Source organism: Mycteria americana, chromosome 10 (genome assembly GCF_035582795.1).
Source record: "Mycteria americana isolate JAX WOST 10 ecotype Jacksonville Zoo and Gardens chromosome 10, USCA_MyAme_1.0, whole genome shotgun sequence".
Classification (NCBI taxonomy): domain Eukaryota; kingdom Metazoa; phylum Chordata; class Aves; order Ciconiiformes; family Ciconiidae; genus Mycteria; species Mycteria americana.
This window is the reverse complement of record NC_134374.1, coordinates 12035381-12057571: the sequence shown is the minus strand read 5'-3', so window position 1 is coordinate 12057571 and position 22191 is coordinate 12035381. Positions and strand designations below refer to the sequence as shown.

Here is a 22191-nt window from a genome sequence, read left to right as displayed (position 1 = left end):
ATATCCAACCTACTTCCTTGTTGATTTTTTGACAGAACATACAACTCTTTAGTTTGCCCAGTGGTTTTCATCTCAAAGGATCTTTACATAAAGCAGTAACTGCACCTGCCACTGACATGCTGCCTCCTTGCTGGAGAAATGTTACAGCTGCAAACAGCACCCAGCCCCCTGCAGCGGGTTAGCCCAGGACACAAGGAGGAACTCTTTAATTACCTTCAGAGAAGACTCTCAACCTCTAAGGGACATTTCTCTCATCGCTCAAGCCAGCTCTCTGCTCGTCTCCCCCGCATGAAGCTAACACAGGCTGTTTATCACATTATGGTCAGAGATCCTGGCTCCAGCCCAGACCCCTGGGACCAGCTCTAGCATGTTTCTAGCTAATTCTGCAACAAGGGTCACTGCTTCCCACTAAAAAGCCACAAGAAAATCCCGGTATGGGTCACTCAGTAAATGTGAGGGTTAAATGCTCTTCATTCAGTAAACTCCACGAGCTCTCTCATCCAGCCATTTATGCTGACACTGTAAAGGGGCACTCACCTAGAAGAGTTTCTCGTAGCACTTGTCACAGTGGACAATGTCCCGGTGGATAAATATTTTATCCAGAAGATCTCCCATTGCTTTGTGGCAAATTCCACACTGCCAAAGGGAAAACAAGGTGGTTGGACAGTAACCAAAGCACCATGCAGTAATGACAGCATGGAGGGGCAGAGAAATGAACAGTCTCTGTATCGTTTTATAAAGGTGTGAGGATGCCAAAGCAGTGACCTAGTTTGAGGCTAAAAACTTTTCTACAACAGACAAATGCCACTGCAGGCTTCCTCCTCCCACACTCACCATTTTCACAGACTTTACTTGTAAACTTTGCAAGGTTTGAGAGATTCAGCAAGACCTGCACTGGGCTACAAAGGCCACAAAGCAGCAAGTCTGCCACAAGGACAGGGACATGAGGAAAGAGGGTGCTGCTATTCTATCAGATGACAATAAAGAATTCTCCTTGTTCTAATACGCGTTTATTTGAGGAGCTGAAAAACTTCTGGGGACACAACCAACACCTCTGACTGCATGACTTTTTTTGTCCCGATGTGGATGCAGGCATTTGGCACGCACTATATACATTACTCTGAAAGTCTGACGACAGAATTCGCACCAAGATTCCTTCTCCCACCACTCCATTTCACAGCAGCACACAGAAGGCAGTCAGTAGTTAAGGTTTTTTTTTTTACCCTGAAACAGTATTCGTGGCAGCAGATGTTAAGATGCTCTACTATGATCTTAGGGCAGTCTCGGATCTCACGGCTGCAGTAACTGCAAACAGGTTCACTGGACCTGTGAAGGAACAGATGAGTGAATTCCTCTGTAACACAAGCTGGTTCCAGTCCCAGTGCTGGTACCAGAGGCTTCTTACCTAACACCAGCACCACTCTCCATGAGCTACCTGCTTCTACATGTGTTTGACTGTGTCAAGTGACAGTACAGAGGGATGTGTGTTATCCTAGGCATGCAGAGACCACAACAGCAGGGCAGTACAGGTCTTTAAGTCAATGTCACTGTATTTTCCAAAGATCATTTACGCTTCATGCTGTTATTTCACCAAACACATACCAATATTCTAAAAAAGCAAAACCTTAAAGTCATTTTTGTTTAGCAGTTTGCTGAAACCCCCAAGGCAGCCCCAAACTGTCCTACCTCTGCAGGGGAGGACTGGACAGGTAGCTGTGGTGGCTGTAGGTTGCTCTCTCCGAATCGGTCAAATCTGCAAGGCTGCCACTGGAAACAGAAGGGAATACCAGCACTTGACAGTGATATGTAGGAAGAGCATCTCAGATGGAATCATTAATCATTAACCTAAAGTCCTAACTGCAACATCCCAGTTGCCTGTTCCTTGGAGAGAAGGTTGGTCCTTCCTAACCAGCGCTGAAAAGGCATTTCCCTAACAGAGAGAGCCACGCTGATCGACAGAGCGGGGCTGTCAGCAGCACCATCTCCATCTTTGCCGTATTCACGCTGCAGATTCTCTAAAGGGGTGGCAGTATCCTGCTCCCTACCCCACACTACAATCACTGGGCCTCAGGTGGGACCCAGAGCCGACTCTGGGCTCAGCCTGGCAGATAAGGTTTGCAAGGAGCAGCCACCTCCAAGGGCAAGCAGAGACAGCAAAGAGCTGGCGGCCCCAGCACCTAACTTCAGAGCACTGAAAAAAAGTGTCTGGCTGCTGCTGTCCCCACGGGGAGAGGCAGTATGTGGGCAGCGTGGCTGGGAAACTGGGGCATGCACCCTGAAATGGGGCCCCTTCGAGCCCGAGGCCATGGAGGTGGCACAGGCACACCCACCCTGTCCTGCAGGCTCTCCCACCCTGTCACCTTCATGCCAGGAGGAGCAGGGGTGTCAAGGAGCTGGTGCTGTGAGTCCTACGTGAGGGTTGGTCAAATGCAGCTCAGGAGGGGGCTGAGAAGACCTAACAACCTTGCCAAAGCAAAGGGGAAGATGGTGCTCACTCTTGCTCTCCCCCTCCTCCAGTATGTTCCCAACCATGTGCTCCCACCCCCTTACTCCTTGCCAGCCATCAGACCCCTCCGTGAGCCAGGCTGTCTCATGAAAATGGCAGAAAAGGCAAGACTGGGTGGGCTGGGAGCAGGGATAAAAAGAGGGGAGCAGGAGAGGAGGAGGGGGAGCAAAGGCTCCCCTGTCAGCGAGAGCCACGGCTGCCTTGGCTCTGCTGCCCATGGGCCCACAGCATGCCATCCAGCCAGTCTGGAGTGGGGACATGCACAGGCTGTGACCTGGACTACGGGGACCAACAGATTTTCCACTGGCTGCTAGATGAGACTGGAAAAATCCTGCGCTGGCTGCTGGACAGGCAACCTGTGAAATCCTGCCTCCAATACACTCATCAGTAAAACTTCCCTGGCCTCACTGGGGTCCTCATGTTTTACATATGGACCCTATAAATAGCAGCTATTTTTACTGCTTACTAAACTCCCAGATCCTGAACTATTATGCAGGAAAAGGCAGGGAACACATCCTTAGTCTCACTTAGCTGAGTGTTCTCCCTCTGCTTTCTGTTTGCCTGTGTTTTTTAGATGCTGCAGCAATACGCTTATCTCTGGTTGCTGACATCTGCTTTGCCGACCCATAGGAAAGGCTAGAGATTTATGGAGTCTGTAATCAGCTACCACAGTAATGCCAACACAGCGCTGAGGGAGGATAAATGCCAGCAGGGAGGCATCAAACTTAACTGGCTGCCACATCAATGTAAGCACAATGTACCTAGGGCCAAATTCTGCTCTCAGTCACATTGGTGTGAATCTGGAGTAGCTTTACTTAGTTACCTTTGAGCAGACTACAAAAGACTGAAGATTTAAGCTTGAAAATGGCATCTTTTAACTTTTTCTAACTCATAAATAACTTCGAGTGAGAACCCTCAACCTCCACATTTTTCTCACCAATTCCGATCATTTGTTTATGTGTGCAAATGCACAGTGAAGCCTGACAGTGCCAAATATGCAGCCTAAAAAACTGCAGCATAGTGTTTTCATCCTGTCACCCACCTTAGAGGCCAACCCACTGAGAGGGGGAGTTTACCCCTCCACTAGGGACTGTGGGACGGAGATCCTCCTGTCACGGCAACGGGACTAGACAGCGCAGTGGATTGCAGAGATACCCGTCTGGGTCCCCAAAGCAGCACTGCTGTCTTAGCAAAACTCTCTGCCCACCCAATGTAATAATCCCTCCAGGGCTAATTAGCTCTGGCACAATGGCATGCTGACGCAGTGCTAACTGTTCCAGCTTGCTTGGTGCGTGTTAGCTGGCAAAGCCATACGCTGTTGCTTTGCACACGTATGTAGACACATGACTGTCTCCGGACACTCCTCATACCTGCCATAGCGTGGGGAGGCTGATAACTCGCTGCTGTTCACGTACTCCTTCACAAAGAGGACCCCTTTTCTAGGAAGGGATGGAAACAGAACAAGAAGCATTTGCATTAGAAAAGACTGGAGCTAATGAGAGACAGCGCAAGGGACCACATGTGTGCACTTGGACACGTAACGCGTGCATGAAAAGGCACAGAGCGAGATGCTGTTGTTCTTGAATAAATACTGAATATCAAGCACTGTTGCTAAATAACACCTAATATACCCCTCTAATTAACCCACCAAAACAAATCAAGTTAATTAAAATGAATGGGATGGATAATACAACTCTCTCATCCAGTTATCCCCTGTTTTGCAAGGATAAGTCTTTTTCAAATCATGTCAGGATTATGCACACAATAAGTATTTAGAGAGCTTGCGGTTCTGCCCGTTAACATTAAAACCCTACTGGCACAGCACTACTTACAGTGACTGTTTTGTCACTGGAATATCTCCAGCGTTTTCATCCATTATAAATTGCTACTGGTTTGTTTTGGGGATGGTTTTGCTTACACAGCTGACCTTTCTTGCATAGTCCTCCCTCTTTAAAATTCTGATTTCAAAATGACATGCCCCCATCTGTCTGTCTGTCTACAGCTCTGTCGCCAATCGAGGGGAGACACTGTGCCCACCGGCTCTCTTCCCAGAGCCATGAAATGAACTAATCAGGCTCTTTCTCCATGGTGCATTTTTGTTGCTGCCTACAAGCTATGATTAATCCTCTCTTCTTATATGAGCAAACTAAGCCATGTCACAGCTAAGGAAAAAAAAGAAAAGCTTTTTTTTTTTAACTTAGCATAGACACTTCCCATGTCAAGTGTTTCAGATGAGAGTCTCCTACTTAGACAGGTGTTGTGATAAGCAGGCTGTAGCAAGGCCAGGAGGACCCAAATACTGCCCATCAAAGCCTATGCTGACCTCTCCACTTTGAAACCCCTCTCTAAACTGTGTAAAACTGCAGCAGTTTTCACCTCTGAGGTGGAGCCTCTGGAAACCACAAATCCCAGAATACAGCTCTGAGCTGACAGCTGCACCGTGATGGGACGCTATCTTCTGTAATACATGACAGATGAGGCTCCTGTGCCAGCCCCACCGAAATCTGATACACTTGCTGTATGTAGACTGCTCACTTGCTCATAATTGACAAAGCAAAGAGTCTTCCAAGAGCCCCAAACCTGTGATGAGTGCGTATGGCACGAAGAGCTCCATCGTGTCCCTCCAGCTACAATGTGGTATGGAGGAGTCATGATTTTGCCACGCTAAAGAGAAAAGACACAACTCATACCGTGAGCTACATCCTGGTCTCTCAAAAAGGGCACCTGGAGGAAAGTACCCAGCCCATCTCTCCCTTTTGGGTAGCTCTGGCCACGATGGTAACGTCTGTGCTCTTAGCCAGAAGTGGCTGAGAAATGTCCCGTGGCCCAGATGCCAAGCAGCAAAGCCTGGCTTGTCTTCACCAAACAGGATGGCTGCATGCAAAACCTGTATTGCAGTGGGAGGATCACGACCACCCATTGCTCTTTACCCGGCAGTGCTGGAATCAGGCTGGTACCCAGAGGCCACTGGGCTGTTGTGCGGTAAGGTGGCAATCGGACTGCAGATCCTCTCATTCGAACTGGAGAGAAGCCTGGCAAGAGAGAAAAAAAGTCTATGGGCACCAGAAACATGAGCCATGACATGATCCAAGCCGGCAGCTAAGAAAAAGACCTACCACTACTGTTAGGAGGGTGTAATATTAAGGCCCTTAGCCATACAGATTACTTGATCTTTACCACAGACCAAAAAGGCTCCTTTCTCTTTTTACATCTGCCACATAACAGTACTACTTCCCTGGAGAAGTGATTTGGAAAAGTATCATTTATAGGGCCACATGAGAAAAGATCAAATAAGAGCTTCAAATAAATACAGGCCGTAAGTGAATCATATAGCCTGCATGGGAGCAGCATGGGAAACGGCACACAACATATTGCAGGAGAGGAGGAGATGGGGACATATTGGCCAGAGTCCAAAATACTATCCCCAGCATAACTATCCTCAACTTAATAATTTCAAAAGCTGCAGAAGGGAGAAGGTAGCAAAACTACAGCTACTAAAATATCTTTGGAAAACAGCTCTGCCTATCCACTCAGCAATGAGACCTGTTAAGTCTGCCTTGCAGGCATGAAGCTGATCTTGTCTGGAGCCAGTCCTAGGCTACCCAAGGATCTTGTGCCTCCTGCTCACACCCACAACGTACTCCCCGTTACAGATCCAACACTCAGACCTGCGCTGGTGCCTCCATACAGTGTCGGACCGCATGTGAATGGACTGACACTGCCATGAAAGACTGCGGAAAGCCCAGGGCAATGGTATTCCATGTTGGATACCTCCTACCCCTTCCAACAGCCTTGTTCAGGGACCAGTTCAGTCATTTAATCATTGACATTCTGGAGATAGTGATCCTCTCTCTCAACATCTCTCTTTGCTTTTAGCTCTCTTTTTTTCTGTAGCCTCTGCAAAGGCTGATTTCTGGTCAAGGGATGGTAGCCAGGAACCAGCCCTTCATTCTCCTGTCACTCTGCTCTGGCACCCCACATGGTGAAAAATCTCCAGAGACCAGAGACGGATGCATCACAGACCCTGTGCTGGGTAGCTTTTGCTAGGAATGGTTTAAGTGTAGCTCTGTGCCTCTAGATCACACATCCACTCCCTGGAAACAATCTCTCTCTCAGCTCTTGGCTTTGCTTCCTAGCTTCTCTTCCACAGCAGTTTCATGGAGGTTTCCCTCACAACCACCAAGACTACCCATTTACCTGGTGCTGTTATAGTTTAAGCTGTCCATGTAGAATGGCACCCTGTGGCTTCTCTGGGAAATGGACATGGTGGTATCTCTGGGAAGGGAGTCGTGGCTATGAAAGGAAGTGATACAATCTCAAGCACTGAACTTGAGCACGTGAGGGATTCTCACAAGTGGTGAGAACCTTGGCTAAATGTCTCCCTGCTTAGCATCAAAAATCACCCACGCACCACAGCCATCCACACAAACAGCACCTCACTGCACATGCTTAGATCCAGGAGATGGGTAAGAAGTGGGTCAGGACACTCCAGATCCTGAATAAACGTAGCAGTGGGGTGTTCTTTGGGTTAACAAGTCTGGATCCCACCCTTTGACTTCTTACCGTCCGGTTGTGGGGTTAAATTCACAGTGCCCCCTGGCACTAGCGCTGTCATATCTGCTGTTCCTGGGGCTGCTTCTCCCATCATAAACTCTCCCTTCGTAATCTGGGGTAGGTCTGGCAAGGAAGCACAAAGCCCTGATTACATCATACCAGGAGTCACTGGAGTCCCCATGTTGGCTAACTATTTTATCTCAGCAGTCACTACCATGATGCATTCTCCCTTTGCTCTGCCCATTTCACCTGTGCTGGTTCTGCAGCTGCAGCATACATACAAAGCTCTGAGGTTAGGAAAGCAGACTCAAAATCTAACGCTTGAGAGTAAAGCCAAAGCAGTTCATAAATGGATATATCTTCGATACTGTTTCCTTTCCCAGCGCTCACCAAAACCACCACTGCGCCATCTGCGCGTGTGAACTGCTGACCTGCTGGCCATCTGGGTGTCAGACCTGCACATCTTCACTTTTCCAAGACAGAACTCATTATTGGAATGGCTTTAACCTGTGGGCAGAGCTCAGGTTCTTTCAGTGGAGAAAATGAGCTTATAGCTTACGGTCATTCTTTTCTTGCAAGTGCCCTGGGGCACAGATTATGTTTATATTGTATATCAGCACTTTGATCCTGATTAAAGCTTCAGGCAACTGTATAACTTAATGTTAAACAATGCTGAAAAACACTGCAAATCAATGCTGCATTAAAGAGAGAAAGAGGGACAGGCTAAGCTCATCATAAGATGAGAAAAACCCTGCTCTGGGCAAGACATGCATTTGGTCTATGATATAAACCCAAGGGCAAGGAACGAAGTGCGAGTTTCTTGCGCTGCAGAGAGACATGTCAGCATCACACAGTGCCGGGGGGGTGGTGAAGTACAGGCTATGAAGTACAATAAAGGTCTGTCCCATTTTTTCTAGTCCTAGTCTGCAAACGCCTCCAAAAGCAAATGAGAGCTTTGTGACACCAACTTGCAGAAAAATGCTAAGAGAGGTGAAGGCTACATTCAGATCACATGAATGTAGACATATATATAAAAATAGTAGTTATAAGTGGACAACTTGTCTCTTATGTCATTGAGGGTCGTGAGAAATAAAAACCAGACTGCTCCTGAATCATCATCTCTGCAGTTACAGAGGAGAAGTAGACGTGGTCTCTACACATCTGTCAGGTTTCCAGGCACCATGTAGGTGGTCTGAATACAACCTGCCAAGAACTCTCCAGTGTTACAGAGCAGTTATCAACTCAGATTTCCTGAATCCCTTCTTCAGCCCTTCAGGTCCAAAAATGATCTCGTTCCACGCGTTGTGAGACCTGGCAATATTGTTGCTCCCTCTGGGAACAAAATCCTGTTCTTGCTTCTTGATGCAGTGATCGTACAACCTGGACCAGAGTTTCTGGCAAATATTTCTGTGCCAGCAGCTTTCCCCATCTCTGCATCCCATCCCCAAACCCTTACCTTCTGGTGCTGAATACTTGGCTGTCTACATAGGATGGTATCCTGTGACTGGGTGCTGACACGCTGGTGTTAAAAGGCTGGCGGTCCATGTAGAGTGGCATGGGATGCTGGGTCTCATATGCACTGAGAGCACTCTCTTTTGAGCTGAAGTTAGACCTGCTAAAGAATTAGAGCCCATTTGACCATTAAGCCAGTGACTGTATTTGCTATCACCAGCTCACACAAGTGTTCAGAATTTGCCGAGGCTGGATCACGCCTCTTTCTACTGGCAATAAGGAAAACCTGGGACACCATGCTGTTAATAGGTTCTTAAGGGCAGGGGGAATGGCAGAGGTCTGTACTGCTTCCCCTCACCTACATGAGCTGAATTCCCAGCACAATGAAATGCTGCAAGATTCAGCAGTCACCTAAGTTAATTTGTTAACTGAAATGAAATATGAACAACCATACGTGGGTGGAATCCTAAACCTAATATTCCTTTTGTCAGTGTCATTTCATTAGTGTACGCTGGGCAAATTTACATAGGTCCAGGACTTCAGCCAGGTTTGTATCAAGAAGCAGGAATGGCAAAGGATGAGGATTTGAGAGCCATTGACGGGGAGAAACAAAAGGATAGTCCCACTGTACCTGGCTGCCACTGGGCTAGGCTCATTGTGCCTCCAGTCTCCTGGGCTCTCATGGTGACTGCCTGTGGTGGGGCAGGTTTGTTCTTCATAAGCTGGAGTGATCCTGGTCAGGGAGGAAAAAGCCTCTTAGCAGCTTTAGCACTTGTGTCTAAACCTGTCCACTGTGGTGAGTAAATGCAGTAACATCACAATTTATGTTGGTTTCTGAATTCACTACCCAAGAAATGAGCGCTTGTGACGCCTTTGAACAGGGCAACAGGGAGCACACAAGTTGTGCGAGGTAGCAGTAAGCATGCCTGGTCCCCTGGCTCCGTACCTTTCCCGGCATGGGTCAGATTCATTTGCACATTGGGTCTCTGGAGCAGTGATGCTGCTTTCTGTAGGTAGAGAGCTGGACCTGCCAAGACAGAAGACCGTTACAGTCTGCGGAAGTGCCACTGCGCATAGAATTACTGTAGGATGTAGATGCAACCCCTGGTGAATCTCCTACCTCAAGAAAAGTACAATATCCCTGCATGGGAATATGCCAGATAATCCAAAGAGATGGGAGAAAAAACCCAGAGGGAAGATACAGATCTCTTAAAAAATAAGGCTGAAAGGAAAGGAAAATAAAGCTCCTGATGAGCATCAGTTACCTGTTTACTCTTTCCAAACTTGACATTTTAACTCTGGTCATTTAGTTAGGACCATTATGGGTTATCCAGTGCCTCTATGTTACGTTTCAGACCGCTAAGAGCATGAGCTGGCCTCGTTTGGGTACCATCTCAGAAGTGTATCCACTAGATAAACCCACTGCAGGGCCACCCTGGATTTACAGCTGTCTACATTCATCTACAGAAAAGTTTGTTTGCTTTTTCTATCTGGTTTTGTATGTTTGTGTATACCAACCCCTCTGGGAATACTGATACCCTGTAGAAAATCTGAAACTGGCTTGGATTCCTGCATCAAAACTGCATTTAATTAGACTCTAAGAAATGAATTCTCAAAATGCTTTCAAAGATCCTGAAACATTAAGGTTGATGAAAGAGGAGGCAGCCCTTACACTTTACTTGCTACTAGCTGAAGGCTTTCCTTCACCAGCATTAATTCGATCCCTGCAAGTTCGCTAAGCGGGTAAAGCCACAAAACGATTGGTACAGTCACCCAAGTGAAAGCAAGATCAATTTATTTTGATTCCTCTGTGACAAAGGTAGACACGTTAAATTCTTACTTCTGGCAAAACACTAATGTTCACTGTAGATTCCCATTCAGGTTGGGATGTTGTAAGTGCCTAAAGAAGACGTGTTTGTCCAGGAGCTCAGACTCAAAATCAATTTACTGAAAAGAGCAGGAGATAACTCCCAAGTCCTTCAGTGGAGTGATGCTGCAGAGGCACTCCTGACTACTCCCTTGGTAAGTCTGATCCAAAGTCACTGCACCTGGAAGCACTAAGACTCTCAGATCAGGACTCTGCATTTCTCTCGGTAACATGGTAAGCTTGAGGGCTTATCCAAAGGAAGTCTGTGGACTGGGGGAGGCATGGAGTGGGCAACAAATAGAGTTTTATCCATCTTGGTCACTTTGCTGGGGGTACTGGAGAGAAAGGGGAAGTTTTCTCTCTGTAACTTTTTTCTTCAGCAGTCTAACTTCCACTCACGTCCCTGGGGACTGAGAGCAGCTCCTTCTGCCTCCCTGCATGATGAAGAACTACAATTAGGAGTATTTGTGGTACATCCAGGATAGCTCCGTTTGTCAGAAGAACCCAGGAGGACAGGACACTGACACCATTGCTCTCTCCCTGCTGCTATTCCAAGCGCCCCTTCCTGAGCTCCCTCCTCCACAGTCCTCACTAACCACACACTGCTGTCCCACCACTCGCTATGTATCTCCATGCATTCACGAAGAAAGCCCAGCTTGGTGACTCCTAACCCCAAACACAGCATCCTCAGTCCCTTCTCCAGAACCACCTGCAGTAAATTCCCCATGTTCACTCATCAGAAAAAAGCAAGCCCATTATTTCTCTTGCTTTCTTGAAGTGACTTCTTCACTCTGCACACAGGGTGATATCCCCTTGTTAATGTCCACGCTCCCACCTAGTACTGTCCTTGGAGCATGGCATGGACCTGGGGGAGAAGAGCAGTCTGGTTTACGGGTTGACTTGAAGATGGGTTGTTCGCTGAAATACACGTGTGAGGAAGCCTAATTTCACCAAGAGCTTCAACTCCTCAAATTTAGGGGGAAAATATGGACAAAAGCAAAGAAGTCAGTCCACAAACTCCTTCCATTTGGACATTTAGCCCTGCACTGTTTTGCATGAGGCAGGCTGAAGGCACCGGGACAGCCACCACAAACCCAGTGGAGTCCCAGGTCAGTGGGAAGGAAAATGGTCCAGTGCCAGGGTGACCAGAGTACAGCCTGAGACCTGACGCTGACTGGATAAGTTCAGAAATGAGACCCAGCGTTACCACGGAGGTGTTACCTCATGCCAGATTATGTTGCTTATTGGCATATGTCTCTAGAGGCAGTCTCTGCTTCCAAATTTAAGGTCTAGGCAGCAACTCCTGGCAGTTCAGCTGGACAGTGTTTGATGCCTCCAGCTAATGAGGATGTTTTCTCCCAGGCTTTCATATAAAACCATGGTAAAAGGTTTACTCAGTAGAATCAGGCACAAAAGGGGAGCCTGGGAGAAGATTTTATCAGCGTATGTATGTGGGGGAAGACATGCAAGGAATTAACCCTCATCCTACAGGAAAAGGCGGGGGGGGTAATTATCTAATTCCTTACCTAGTCATGCTGGGTTCATGTTCAGTATGTTCCGTTGACCTGGGAGGCTCTGGGTGGACATCATGGCCAGGAGGTTCTTGTCCCTTCTCAGTATGGTTCTTTGAGTCCAAAAACCTAAAATAAAGATCTGTGCTTAAGGCAGTGGAGAAAAAACATGCTGGGGTGGATAGACATCCATTCCCTTGACAGGAGCCATGAGGCAGGGAGCAGGAGACACTGTTTGGCCAGAGCTATTCCAAACTGCCCTGGTACCAGATCTGATGGGAATCAAGTGTACAAATCCCATTCTAGCTTGCAGGATCGCAGCTAAAGGCCCTTCATCCGAGATTGTCGCAGAAGGAAAATGTTAGGCACAGGAGAACGCACTTGTGTCAGAATTCCTCGGACTGACAGATGCTTCTAACACCTCAGGACACACTCATGCATGATTTTGCAGCATTCATAAATGCTTGGATAGTATTTGCTGAGATCTCTGGGTGGCAGAAGCTACTGCCTGCCACTATAGTACCAAGGGAACCATGCTGATGCCGAAGGACTTATGACACATGCTGTCAGTGCAGAAACCGTCTCTTGGACTTCACACACTGTGTGAGTCCATCTCATCCAGCTGGCTTTTCCCGTCAGTGCGGGTGGGATTGCCTGCTGTAACGTGCCATTATGAAGTCCTCACTCCTGGGTGCAAAGCAGAGGAGCTGTTCTGTGGTCTCAGTTACATTGGGAACAGAATAAGACACAAAGAATTATGAAGTGAATAGATACTGTGGGTGAGTCCTGCTGACCACTTACCCTTCTTGGATCAGCTCTGGTTTATGGTCATCTGAGACCCGCGTGCTCTCGTGCCCCCTTTCTCTAGGGATGCTACCCTCTTGGGAAGACCTGGTAAAGGAAAAGAAACCCCACTCGTGGCTGCCAGGAACAAACACCTGAAAGTTCAGTTCAGTGCACACTGAGAAGAAAGTAAGTCACCAGGCTTTGGTGGAGGATATTCAAGGGCTAAGCTGTAACCAGCACAATGAAGCGCTGACTTCAGCACGGTACAAACCACTGCTTAACTGCTTGGAATTCAATGGATGGGTCAAGCAGCAATTTTTCACATGCTGAAATTAGCTCTTTAAAATACCAGACCAAACTATGTTTTCTCTAGACAAACATGCTGCTTTCTAGCATGAAAATAGACCTGCAGGGTATCGGATTATTTATTGTGGCTGTATCATACATCAAGATGTGTATGCCAGGACAGGCATCGCATCTGGTACAGTGTCTGATAATACCTGAGGCTGAATTTGAAATGTTCCCGCTGTCCAGTATTCTGAAGGGTTTTTTGTAGCCGGACTCACTCATTCAGTGTATCTAATGATAACACTCAACACACCTTCATCTCCCCTTGCCTTTCTAGCTCAAACTCCCTTTTCTCAGGATGCATGTTGACTTTGCACAGGACCTTTGGAATAACGATGTTGCTGTCTCTCAGAGAAGAGTTGGACCTACTGGAGAAGGAGTCCTTCCAGCATGCTAAGTACAGAGGTGGACTCTGAGGGAATCGCTTGGGAAATGGCTGTGTTGGAGCTGTGCTTTATGAGACTCAACAGCTCCGTTTAGCTCTACCTTTTCCCCTGGAATGGGAAGGGCCATTGGGAGCTTTCTGCCTGACAAAACTGTTCCAGAGAAGGAGTATTAGCCAAGGAAACCTGACCCAAGTCTTGCCAGCGAGGAAGGATGGTAAAGACACGGATGTCCAAACAATGTTGGACTGAGGAGAAACATGGCCTGTTCCTAGTCCTGCTGCTAATTCAGGATGCCATTCAGCCATCCATGTACAGCTGGCATCTGAAATAGGCATTCAATGGAGACATCTAAAAGGAGTGGAATAAAGTATTCAGCATTTCTAGAAGGATCTTTTTTCCCTCACTTGTGGCAATAGAGGGAGTCTGAACAACTACTGCAGAGCAAAACCTCTCTTTCCTCAGCAGACTCCTGATGGGGGAGTCAAGTGACTCCTCCCTCACTGCAAGTCTTTTGGCAAAACACTTTTTAGCTCATTGGGTTTCTGTTTGCTTATCTAGTGGGATAGGAATCCCTCCGGGGAAGCACTGTGGCTGCCCCCACTAAGGTTTTAGGGCATACAGTGCTGTAGAAGTGATGATGATGATGATAGTTCTTTGGCTGTATTTCCTGGGACTTTTTAGAGACCTTTGCCATCTCTGCACTAGGGTGCAAAATCCAAAGTACTCAAAAGCTGTACCAGTCCGTGGAAATGGACTCCCAGGAGCGCACCCCAGTTGTCCTACTGCCCCAGCTCATATCTGGCTCCGTGCCCTGGCCTTCTCCCTGCATAAGGCAAGGGAGCAGAAGTGGGTGATGCGCACTCATATCCCACCCCAGGACTGGTACAGGATGCAGCAGACATCTCTGTCCAGACTCATAAGCACAGGACAGGTGGAACCAAAGGGAGATCAGGGCTGAACTGTGCCACATGCAGCAAGGCCAGGGGCTGCTGGGAAGAGACTGGGAAATGTTAAATCCATTTGCTGTGTGATTAGTCTTCAGTGAACACAGTAGGAAATTTACTACTTCAGTGGATGCTGGAGAGAGGAGCAGTTCAGAGCTGCTTAGACAAATGGCCCTTATTATGCTGTTGTTCTTGTGCTCAATATTTCCTGAGCAATCAGTATTTCCAAGGCTTTCAACAACGAGAAAGAACGTATTAGCAAAGATGGGGTTAGCACCCAATGAAGTCCTTACGTCGCTTCATTCCAGTAAGGCTTGCTGTATGCTGGGACCTCGGGACTTGTGTATCTGCTCTCTTGGGTGCTGCTTCTCTCCTCGTAGCCCAGGACAGATCTGATAATCAAAGAAAGGCCCATTACATCTTTAACAACTGGCACACGAAGCATTGCGCTAGTGAACACTATCTACTCACCAGGCGAGGCTTGTGTCAATCTCTACCATTCACTGTCCCACACCAGGATTTTTCTCTAGGGACTATATTTAGACTACAGTTGCATTTCAATGTATTTCAGCTGCCTTTCAGCTCCCTTGCTGCCACTCCAGCATCACTGTAGCATTTCACTGGGTTATCAGCGAATGAGAAGGTAGTGACTGAACCCCACCAAGCACACAAGCACCAAGAGAAGAAAAAAAGCTGGGCTGCTTGGCTCATATCAAAGACGATGGAGGAGGGATACCACACAAACCTCTTGGTTTATTTTTCAAGCTGTGCTTTAAACCTCAGCACAGTTGCCTTCATCCTTGGGACAAAAGCTGTGAAAAGAAGCCTCTTTCTGTGCCCACCCATTCAGATTTCCCTTAATCCTCAGTATTACTCATACGCCCACTAAATTTACCCTACTCTTACCCTTTAAAGGAATATTCTGTGTCCTGTAGGTGCACAGGGGCTCTCTCAGTAGGAGGAGAAGGGACATCAGACTGCAAGCTAGACCTGTCAAAAAAAGGAAGGAATCTACAGCTTGATAGCTTGCCAAAGGCTTCAAGGGGGACTTGTATGAAATAACAACACTGCACTTTATGTGAGACCAGAAAACAGAAAGTAATTTTCTCAGAGAACTGATTTTCCTTCAGAAAAAAAATTTTCACTCTCTCTAATCAAGAAGAATAGAGGCTGTTAGTGGAACTAATGCAGTTACTTGGCCTCAATTCACGCACGTCTTGGCTGGATACATGACTTTTCTGGCCTGTCATAGAATTATGGACCTGGGACAAAGCACAATATCAACAACTTTGGGGAAGATGTTCCTACATTACTAGCAGCAGCTCTAGGTCTTGGATTTTACACCATCCTACTGGGAACCTTGTGATCCTCCTGACCTCAGCTGGGAGGTTTGAAGACATCATTTTCTCACCTCAAGTCCTTTGGTAAGCCAATACATGGAGTCAAGTCCCAAAATAATGGACTAAAGTAAGCGAAGAAAGCAGCTTCAGGGAGATTAGTGTGTTTGGTGTCAACAGCAGCAAGTCTTTCCTGACTCTGAGCCTTGACATTGTCAGGGGAGCAAGCAAGCTCTAAAAAGCACATGGAATGGAGGCACTTTTGAGACCAATGCTAAAAGCAATGATAAAGCTGCTGTATCTGCTCCCAGGCTGCTTCTGTAGAAAGAAGTTGATGTGTAACATCAGAAAGAATGCTGTTCCCACTGTTTAACCACCTAGGATTTTTTGGCTCCCTTTGCTTTGTTGCCCAATTTGGATTCTGTTTCCAACTCTACTCTGGACAAGTAACTTATTCTTCCCCCTACATCTGCCCTCTGCGAGCAGCACTGTGAGTACCAGCACCAGGCCCTGACCTTGCAGGTTCAGACTTTGCATCATCCAGGTGGTGAGAGGTCTCGTACTGACGGTGCAGCTTGTCTGTAGCATCTGCAGGTCTGTCCCTGCAACCAGAGTTGGAGCTGGTAAGAGAGGGAGTTTCGTGGGTCACAGAAGGAAACTTAGCAAGTTGGAGAACAGAGCAAGAAGCAAAAATATCAAACATGAGATTTTCCTGTCTCAAACATAACCTCTTTTCCTCCTTCCTGCTTAGCTTGGTAAGTTTTCTGCAGCAGACCTGAAGGGCAGAGACACAAATCCAACGAACTCATGCTAGTGCAAGGAAAGAAGCTGAAAGATCTCAGTCCATTTTGAGCTGGTGGATCAGGTCCACCCCTGCTTTGCAAGTGCGTGCAAGTGCTGCTCCCAGAACACATTTGTTAGGGCAGTACTAGGTCAGGAGAAGACTTCTCTCACTCTAAAATAATGAAGAAAAAGTGAATTTTACACTGTTAATAGGTTTACACTTACTTTGGTGGGTAAAATCCGTTGTTGGCTTCTGTGTGTTCAGGATAACTGAAAAGGAGAGACACCAACTTTAGAAAGCATCTTTGGTTTGGTTTGGGTAATGTTCTACCATTTTCTTCTTATGCATTTAATAAAAGAGAGAGGAGAAAATCCCTAAAACTTCCCAGAGATGTTCCTCAGTATATTTCTACAGGCAAAATGGCAAGAAACTTTGGGGAAATTCAGTGCATATGAAGTACAAAGGAGCATTTAGTAACTCTGAACATCATCAACATATGACAGATGCCAGTGGTATGGAGTCATCTGGAAATTCAAGCCAGGACTCTTCCAAAAACAGTGGGATGTCCTACAGCCCACAGCTGCAACACAGGCACCTCCATCTGCACGCACAGAAGGGAAGGAACGGCCCTGACATCCTCTGGCTTGTCTCAGAGGAGCTGACAAAATGGGGAACTTCAGGTGTCTGACCCAAAATCGTGTGTTTCTGTTTTCTTGTTTCCAGTCTGTGGGCAGTGAACAGCACATGGGTGAACAGCTCTCACTGAACTTCTCTGCTGCATACCACAGGAGCAATGCCTTTCCTCCCTCACTTCCACTTTCGCGGGCAGTACAGATGCACAGGCACTGCTCTTTGCAGTTTGCAACCTTTCTTGATTTGTGAATTTCTAATTTTTTTCCAGTGAGGGTGCAGACTCCCTAGAAAAGCTGCAAAAGAGGCTGCCACAGAGACTGCCACACACTGCCATAGAACAGGCAGGAACTGGGTTGCTTTAGTTGCCTTCAGTGGATCGCCGAGACATACCCCCAGACTCACAGAGGTTTCTGGATCAAATTAAACCTGTGTTTTCTAGAGAGGGAGGTGTGCCTCCAGCAAGGTCCACTGACAGTAGTGAAGAGCAGCACAGTGTGGAGCCCAAGCTAAGGAGATCCACTGGCTATCAGCTTGGTTGCATGCCAGAAACGCTGGTGCCCACAAGAGGGGCAGGATCCTGCTAAGAACAGGTCCTGGCGGGCTGGGGGCAGGTGATTCTCATCACACAAAGGGCAAGCAGAGCGGTGATGGTGGATTTCATTTGGGCATTTGGAGGCAACAATCAGCTCAGCTACGCTCAGCTACACTGTACTGCCTGTGATTATGGGATCTTTAACTATTTTCCACAGTACCTTACAGTCAGGACACAACTTTGCCTCGTCACTGAACCTTTTGGTTTGCCAGACAGTTTACAGGATGTGCAGTTTCCTTTTGTGTTTGGGTTTTGGGGTTTGTTTTTTTGGTTCTTTTAGGGGGTCTCTTGTTGCAAAAGTAAATAGGAAGGTGGAGATTGGAGGCCTAGAGAGACACTGAGTGTGAACCTCTCTATACTGAAGACAGAAAAAAAAAAAAGTAGTTACATTCCAGAATTGGTTTACATTTGGGAATAAGCCCAGAAAATGCAGAAATGATCCACAAAAGTGATTTTTTTTTTTGTATCATAAAAACTAGAGAAAAAAACTGGAACAAAATATCAAACAGTTTTATTGAAGAGGGTAGGGTTTTCTTTTTTCCCCTTCTTAAATAAAATTTTAGAGAAGCTGCTGCAGTTCTGCAAAGCACAGATTGAACTGTGTTTTTCCATCAGTAAATATCCATTCAGAGTTTCCAGACAGCTCAAGAGCAGCAGTTTATGATTTGCACGATGCTCTAGAAATAAAGGTATTTCACACTAACTCTACCTTCCATTTGTGGAAACCACGGTTGCTCTGGGGGCCAGTTCATCCCATGGCATTGGCTCAGACTTTTCCTTCAGAGGTTTGTCACTAGAAAAAGGAAAATGCCAGTGAGATATGACCTGACAGCATTTATATTGTATCATCCTAGAACAGTCTACTAACATTTAGTTAGGAGGAGCACAAAATGGGGCTAACTCATCGTATCAGGATCGGAAGGGCCAACCTTCCGAGTACAGTGGGCCTGACTGCAGTTCGTGGGTTCCTTAAGAGAGATGTGTTGCTCCCTGCAGCGAGGCACTGCTAACCCCGTTGCTCAGGTGCGCGTAAATACCCTACAACAGTTGTTCTCTCTCTGTTCGTGGGCCAGAAAGGCCTCCTTACAGGTCCACCAGCCGGATCCTACACCCATCTTTCACTCCCCCAGACCTGTCAAGCTGTGCATCTGTCTCCTTCCTTCCCTGCCAATTACTCTCTCTCCAGTTTTAGGTGGCTTAAGTAATGAGGCATCCTCTAATTTCTCTGGGAGACTGACTCTCAATTAGGAGCAGCTATGTGACCGAAATGACCCCAAGCACAATGAATGCGTTGTAGTCAGGCTGTCCCTGCAATGACATAAGGATATATTTATGGGCCTCAGTTGAATGACCATGACAATAGTCCAGCCTCTACCTTTTCTCAAGCACTCTAGACTTTGCTTCAGCCTGAGATATTGGTTTGGGAACATTTCTAGCTTTATCGTCACTGATAGAGGTGGAGAGTGAGTTGCAATTAATTGTATAAGCTACAGAAACTCATTTGGTGAATCCAAGCCTTCTACAGCTGCTTCAGCACAACAGAGTGAAGGGTGAGGCCACACGTACAACTCTGCCTACTTCAGTCTAGACACAGCCAAAAATTCAGAGTGGTAACACTGAGAACAAAAAGAGCCCTGCTAATATGGGGTATATTTTAAAAATCTGAAATGCTCCTGTGTACAGTCCAGAGGATAAAGACTACTGGACATAAGCATACAAGGAAGGAGTGATCTCTCTCAGGAGGGCCAGAAGCTTCCCTGCCCTCAATTGCAAGTTCCCTGTCTCACCTGTGCAGCTAACACAGTGTCAGAGCTCTGCCCCTTAATGCATCCAGCACCTGTACCCATGCCTTTAGGTTCCAAATCAGTTCCTTCTTTCTTAGGTTTTCCTCCATGCAACACAGCTGTTTACACTTTCCCATTGTTCAGCCACCCCTTCAGACTTCCTACAGGGTGCAGAGGACCAGAACCAACGTTAGCAGGAGCCACCAGCAACTGAGGTTCAACACATCCCTTGTAGGTGGAAGAAAATCCCCAGGGAACAGCAGTGGGAGGGCAATTAGAGTGGTAAAAAAAACAATGCACGAAGTAGACTCTTTAGGGACTGAGCCAGAGAGGAGAATCCTTGAGGGAGGTGAAGGAAGAGTAGAGAAAACTGACAAGTTGCAGCCTAGCCAGCAGATGATGCTCTTGGAGTGCAGCCCAGGACCATAACTGGAGAGATCCCATCTGTTTGAGACCACTAGCAGGTATATACTATTTCTGAGCAAAAAGCAGGGTTATGCCTTATGTTCAGCAGCACAGATCAGCCTTTCTCAATTTCTTACCCGGCCCCATGCTGTGACGCAGTTTTGGATGAGGTTTTCCCATGAGGAGCCTGTCTGTTTTCACCATTTCTGCAAGCAAAACAGCAAGAACGATTAGGTAGGGAGATGAGGGGACACAATGTGAGGCATAGAAACTGTATGGCAAGGTGCTTGTTGGAAGTATGCTACGTACAGTACAGGGATTGCATTACAAAGAAAGCTTGATCAGTTTAGGAGATAGAAAGGTCTGCAGTTTTTGGGCTCATATTCTCATCAGAAAGAACTGAGTAATGTTCAAGCTGTGGGAGGCCCTCAGCTTCCATCTGGGTATACTTCCTCCCAGATTGCTAATGCTTTTGCAACGTGCTGCTTTCTTAGATTCCCTATGCCATAGTATTTATTGTTCCATGACTGCACTGTGCCCAGAACAATCATGTGTATCTGGGAAAATACCACCAAGCAGAGCCAAACTCTCCAGTGCAGCATGGCCCTTGCTATCCTTAGCGGAGCTTTAGGATGATGCAGGGCCAACAGACCTACCTGATTTCAGCAGAAGTGGAGATTCTCTCTGAGGTTTCACTCAAGGATGTGGTTGGTTGGCTCTTACTGCCTGTTTCAGGGCTGCAAGAGAAGGCAAAGAAAAAAGCTGTCATTCCCGAACAAACCAGCTCCCCACTGCGGCTGGCCAAAATGTTCCTGCATTGAAGTGTTGCTTTCTGTGAATAAATGAAATGGAAAACAAACATCACTGTTTTCAATACATTCACTTACAAAGTTGTCTTATCAGAAGCAGTTTTTAAATTAAAACCACTGATATTGCCAGGAATATCTACCTTCTGCCAATGATACACAAAGAATAAAAATAACAGAACAAGATCAGTAACCAAAGCGCTGTTTGCAGTGCTGTGGAAGACCATTTCAACATTTTTTTATACTATAGTCATTAATTCAATCAAACAAAGTTGAAAGCAGCTGAAAATTATTCCCCTACACATATTTAGCGAGAAAGAGTTCGGCATGTTTGGGTTTTTTCCTTTCACGTTTTGAGCACTTCTATTAGGGTGTTGTCAGATCCTTGCAGGACATAACGTGGATTTCAGACATAAAACCTTTTTAAAACAGCTGCCTGCATCTAAGAAAAGTCTCCCATGCACAAAGCTGACAAGTTTGCTTCGTTTCACCTCCCAGAGTCTCTGACCTACAGCTACATGTGGGCCGATACAGCCGCAAAAGATGTCCAAGACATCCCGGCTGTGCTATAAAACTTACCTGGATGGAGACACTGCTGTTGTCTTTGGCTCATTCCAGGAGGACCCAGCGGTGGTTCTTCTTAGCCCGTTAGTACTGACAAAAAAAAAAAAAAGTAACAAAGCATTAAAGATAGAAGATTTTTTAGGTGCCTTCTCCTGTAGGGGACACACATCCTGCTTTTTGGCCCACAGCTCTTGTGTCTGCTTCCTAGGCAGTAAGGCCAAACCCTGCTGTGCAAGGACTCACAGACACAGTTGTCCCTGTGCGCTGTTGCACTGATGTGACTAGTATCTGCCTTTCTGCCGAAATACTCGGTCTTTAGAAACTGGCTTTTCCTATTTAACACAGCTGGAGGCATTTCTATCCCCAATGTTTGAGTTTGCACTAAAATCCAACTTCCCCAAGTGTATAGATTGAAGCTCAGTGCATTCACAAAATTGATTTCACTATGTACATGTGTGTAATACATGAGGAAGGGGGGGTAACTGCTTCCCAGCCTTGCCTCAAACCTGCACCACAATGGCACGAAATTGCTACCAAAATTCATGAGGCAGCTCCTTCATCCTGAAAAGAAAGCATTTCGGGCTGAAAGACCTCATTTATTGGACTCCCTGCTGGGCCCACTAAGGACCAGAGTGGCAGAGAAGCTAATAATGCTGCTGCCTGGCATCAGGCCACCCCTCAGAGCAGGAATAGAGAGCTGAATCCCAAATTAAATGAATCTGCTTGAAAACAGAGAAGGATTCTCCCTCCTAGGGCAAACAATTCCATTTCAGCCAAACATTTCTGCATACAGGTCTCACTCAGCCCCACACCACGTGCCAGCTCTTCCTGACCAGGGTGGACTAGGGGAGGGTGTCACTGCTGCCCTTTCACACCAGACACAGCCTGTCCCCAGGTCTCACACACCACGGCAAGAACGCTCCGGCCTGTCT

At 46.8% G+C, this 22191-nt stretch overlaps 1 protein-coding gene across 1 annotated transcript in view; it reads right to left on the bottom strand.

Annotated features, from left to right (window-relative positions):
* The window catches only part of ZNF185 (zinc finger protein 185 with LIM domain), a 54639-nt gene that overhangs the window by 2271 nt on the left and 30177 nt on the right, over window positions 1-22191 (bottom strand). Inside the window, exons 12-31 of the mRNA XM_075513314.1 lie at window positions 21275-21349; window positions 20546-20626; window positions 20027-20095; window positions 18410-18493; window positions 16700-16744; window positions 16207-16293; window positions 15261-15344; window positions 14648-14746; window positions 12692-12781; window positions 11906-12019; window positions 9459-9539; window positions 9144-9245; window positions 8517-8675; window positions 7070-7183; window positions 6704-6799; window positions 5437-5538; window positions 3877-3945; window positions 1687-1767; window positions 1224-1326; window positions 538-636 (exon numbers count right to left, since the gene is read on the bottom strand). Coding sequence (XP_075369429.1) covers window positions 538-636; window positions 1224-1326; window positions 1687-1767; window positions 3877-3945; window positions 5437-5538; window positions 6704-6799; window positions 7070-7183; window positions 8517-8675; window positions 9144-9245; window positions 9459-9539; window positions 11906-12019; window positions 12692-12781; window positions 14648-14746; window positions 15261-15344; window positions 16207-16293; window positions 16700-16744; window positions 18410-18493; window positions 20027-20095; window positions 20546-20626; window positions 21275-21349 — 1834 coding nt within the window. The remainder of the gene's footprint in view (window positions 1-537; window positions 637-1223; window positions 1327-1686; window positions 1768-3876; window positions 3946-5436; window positions 5539-6703; window positions 6800-7069; window positions 7184-8516; window positions 8676-9143; window positions 9246-9458; window positions 9540-11905; window positions 12020-12691; window positions 12782-14647; window positions 14747-15260; window positions 15345-16206; window positions 16294-16699; window positions 16745-18409; window positions 18494-20026; window positions 20096-20545; window positions 20627-21274; window positions 21350-22191) is intronic.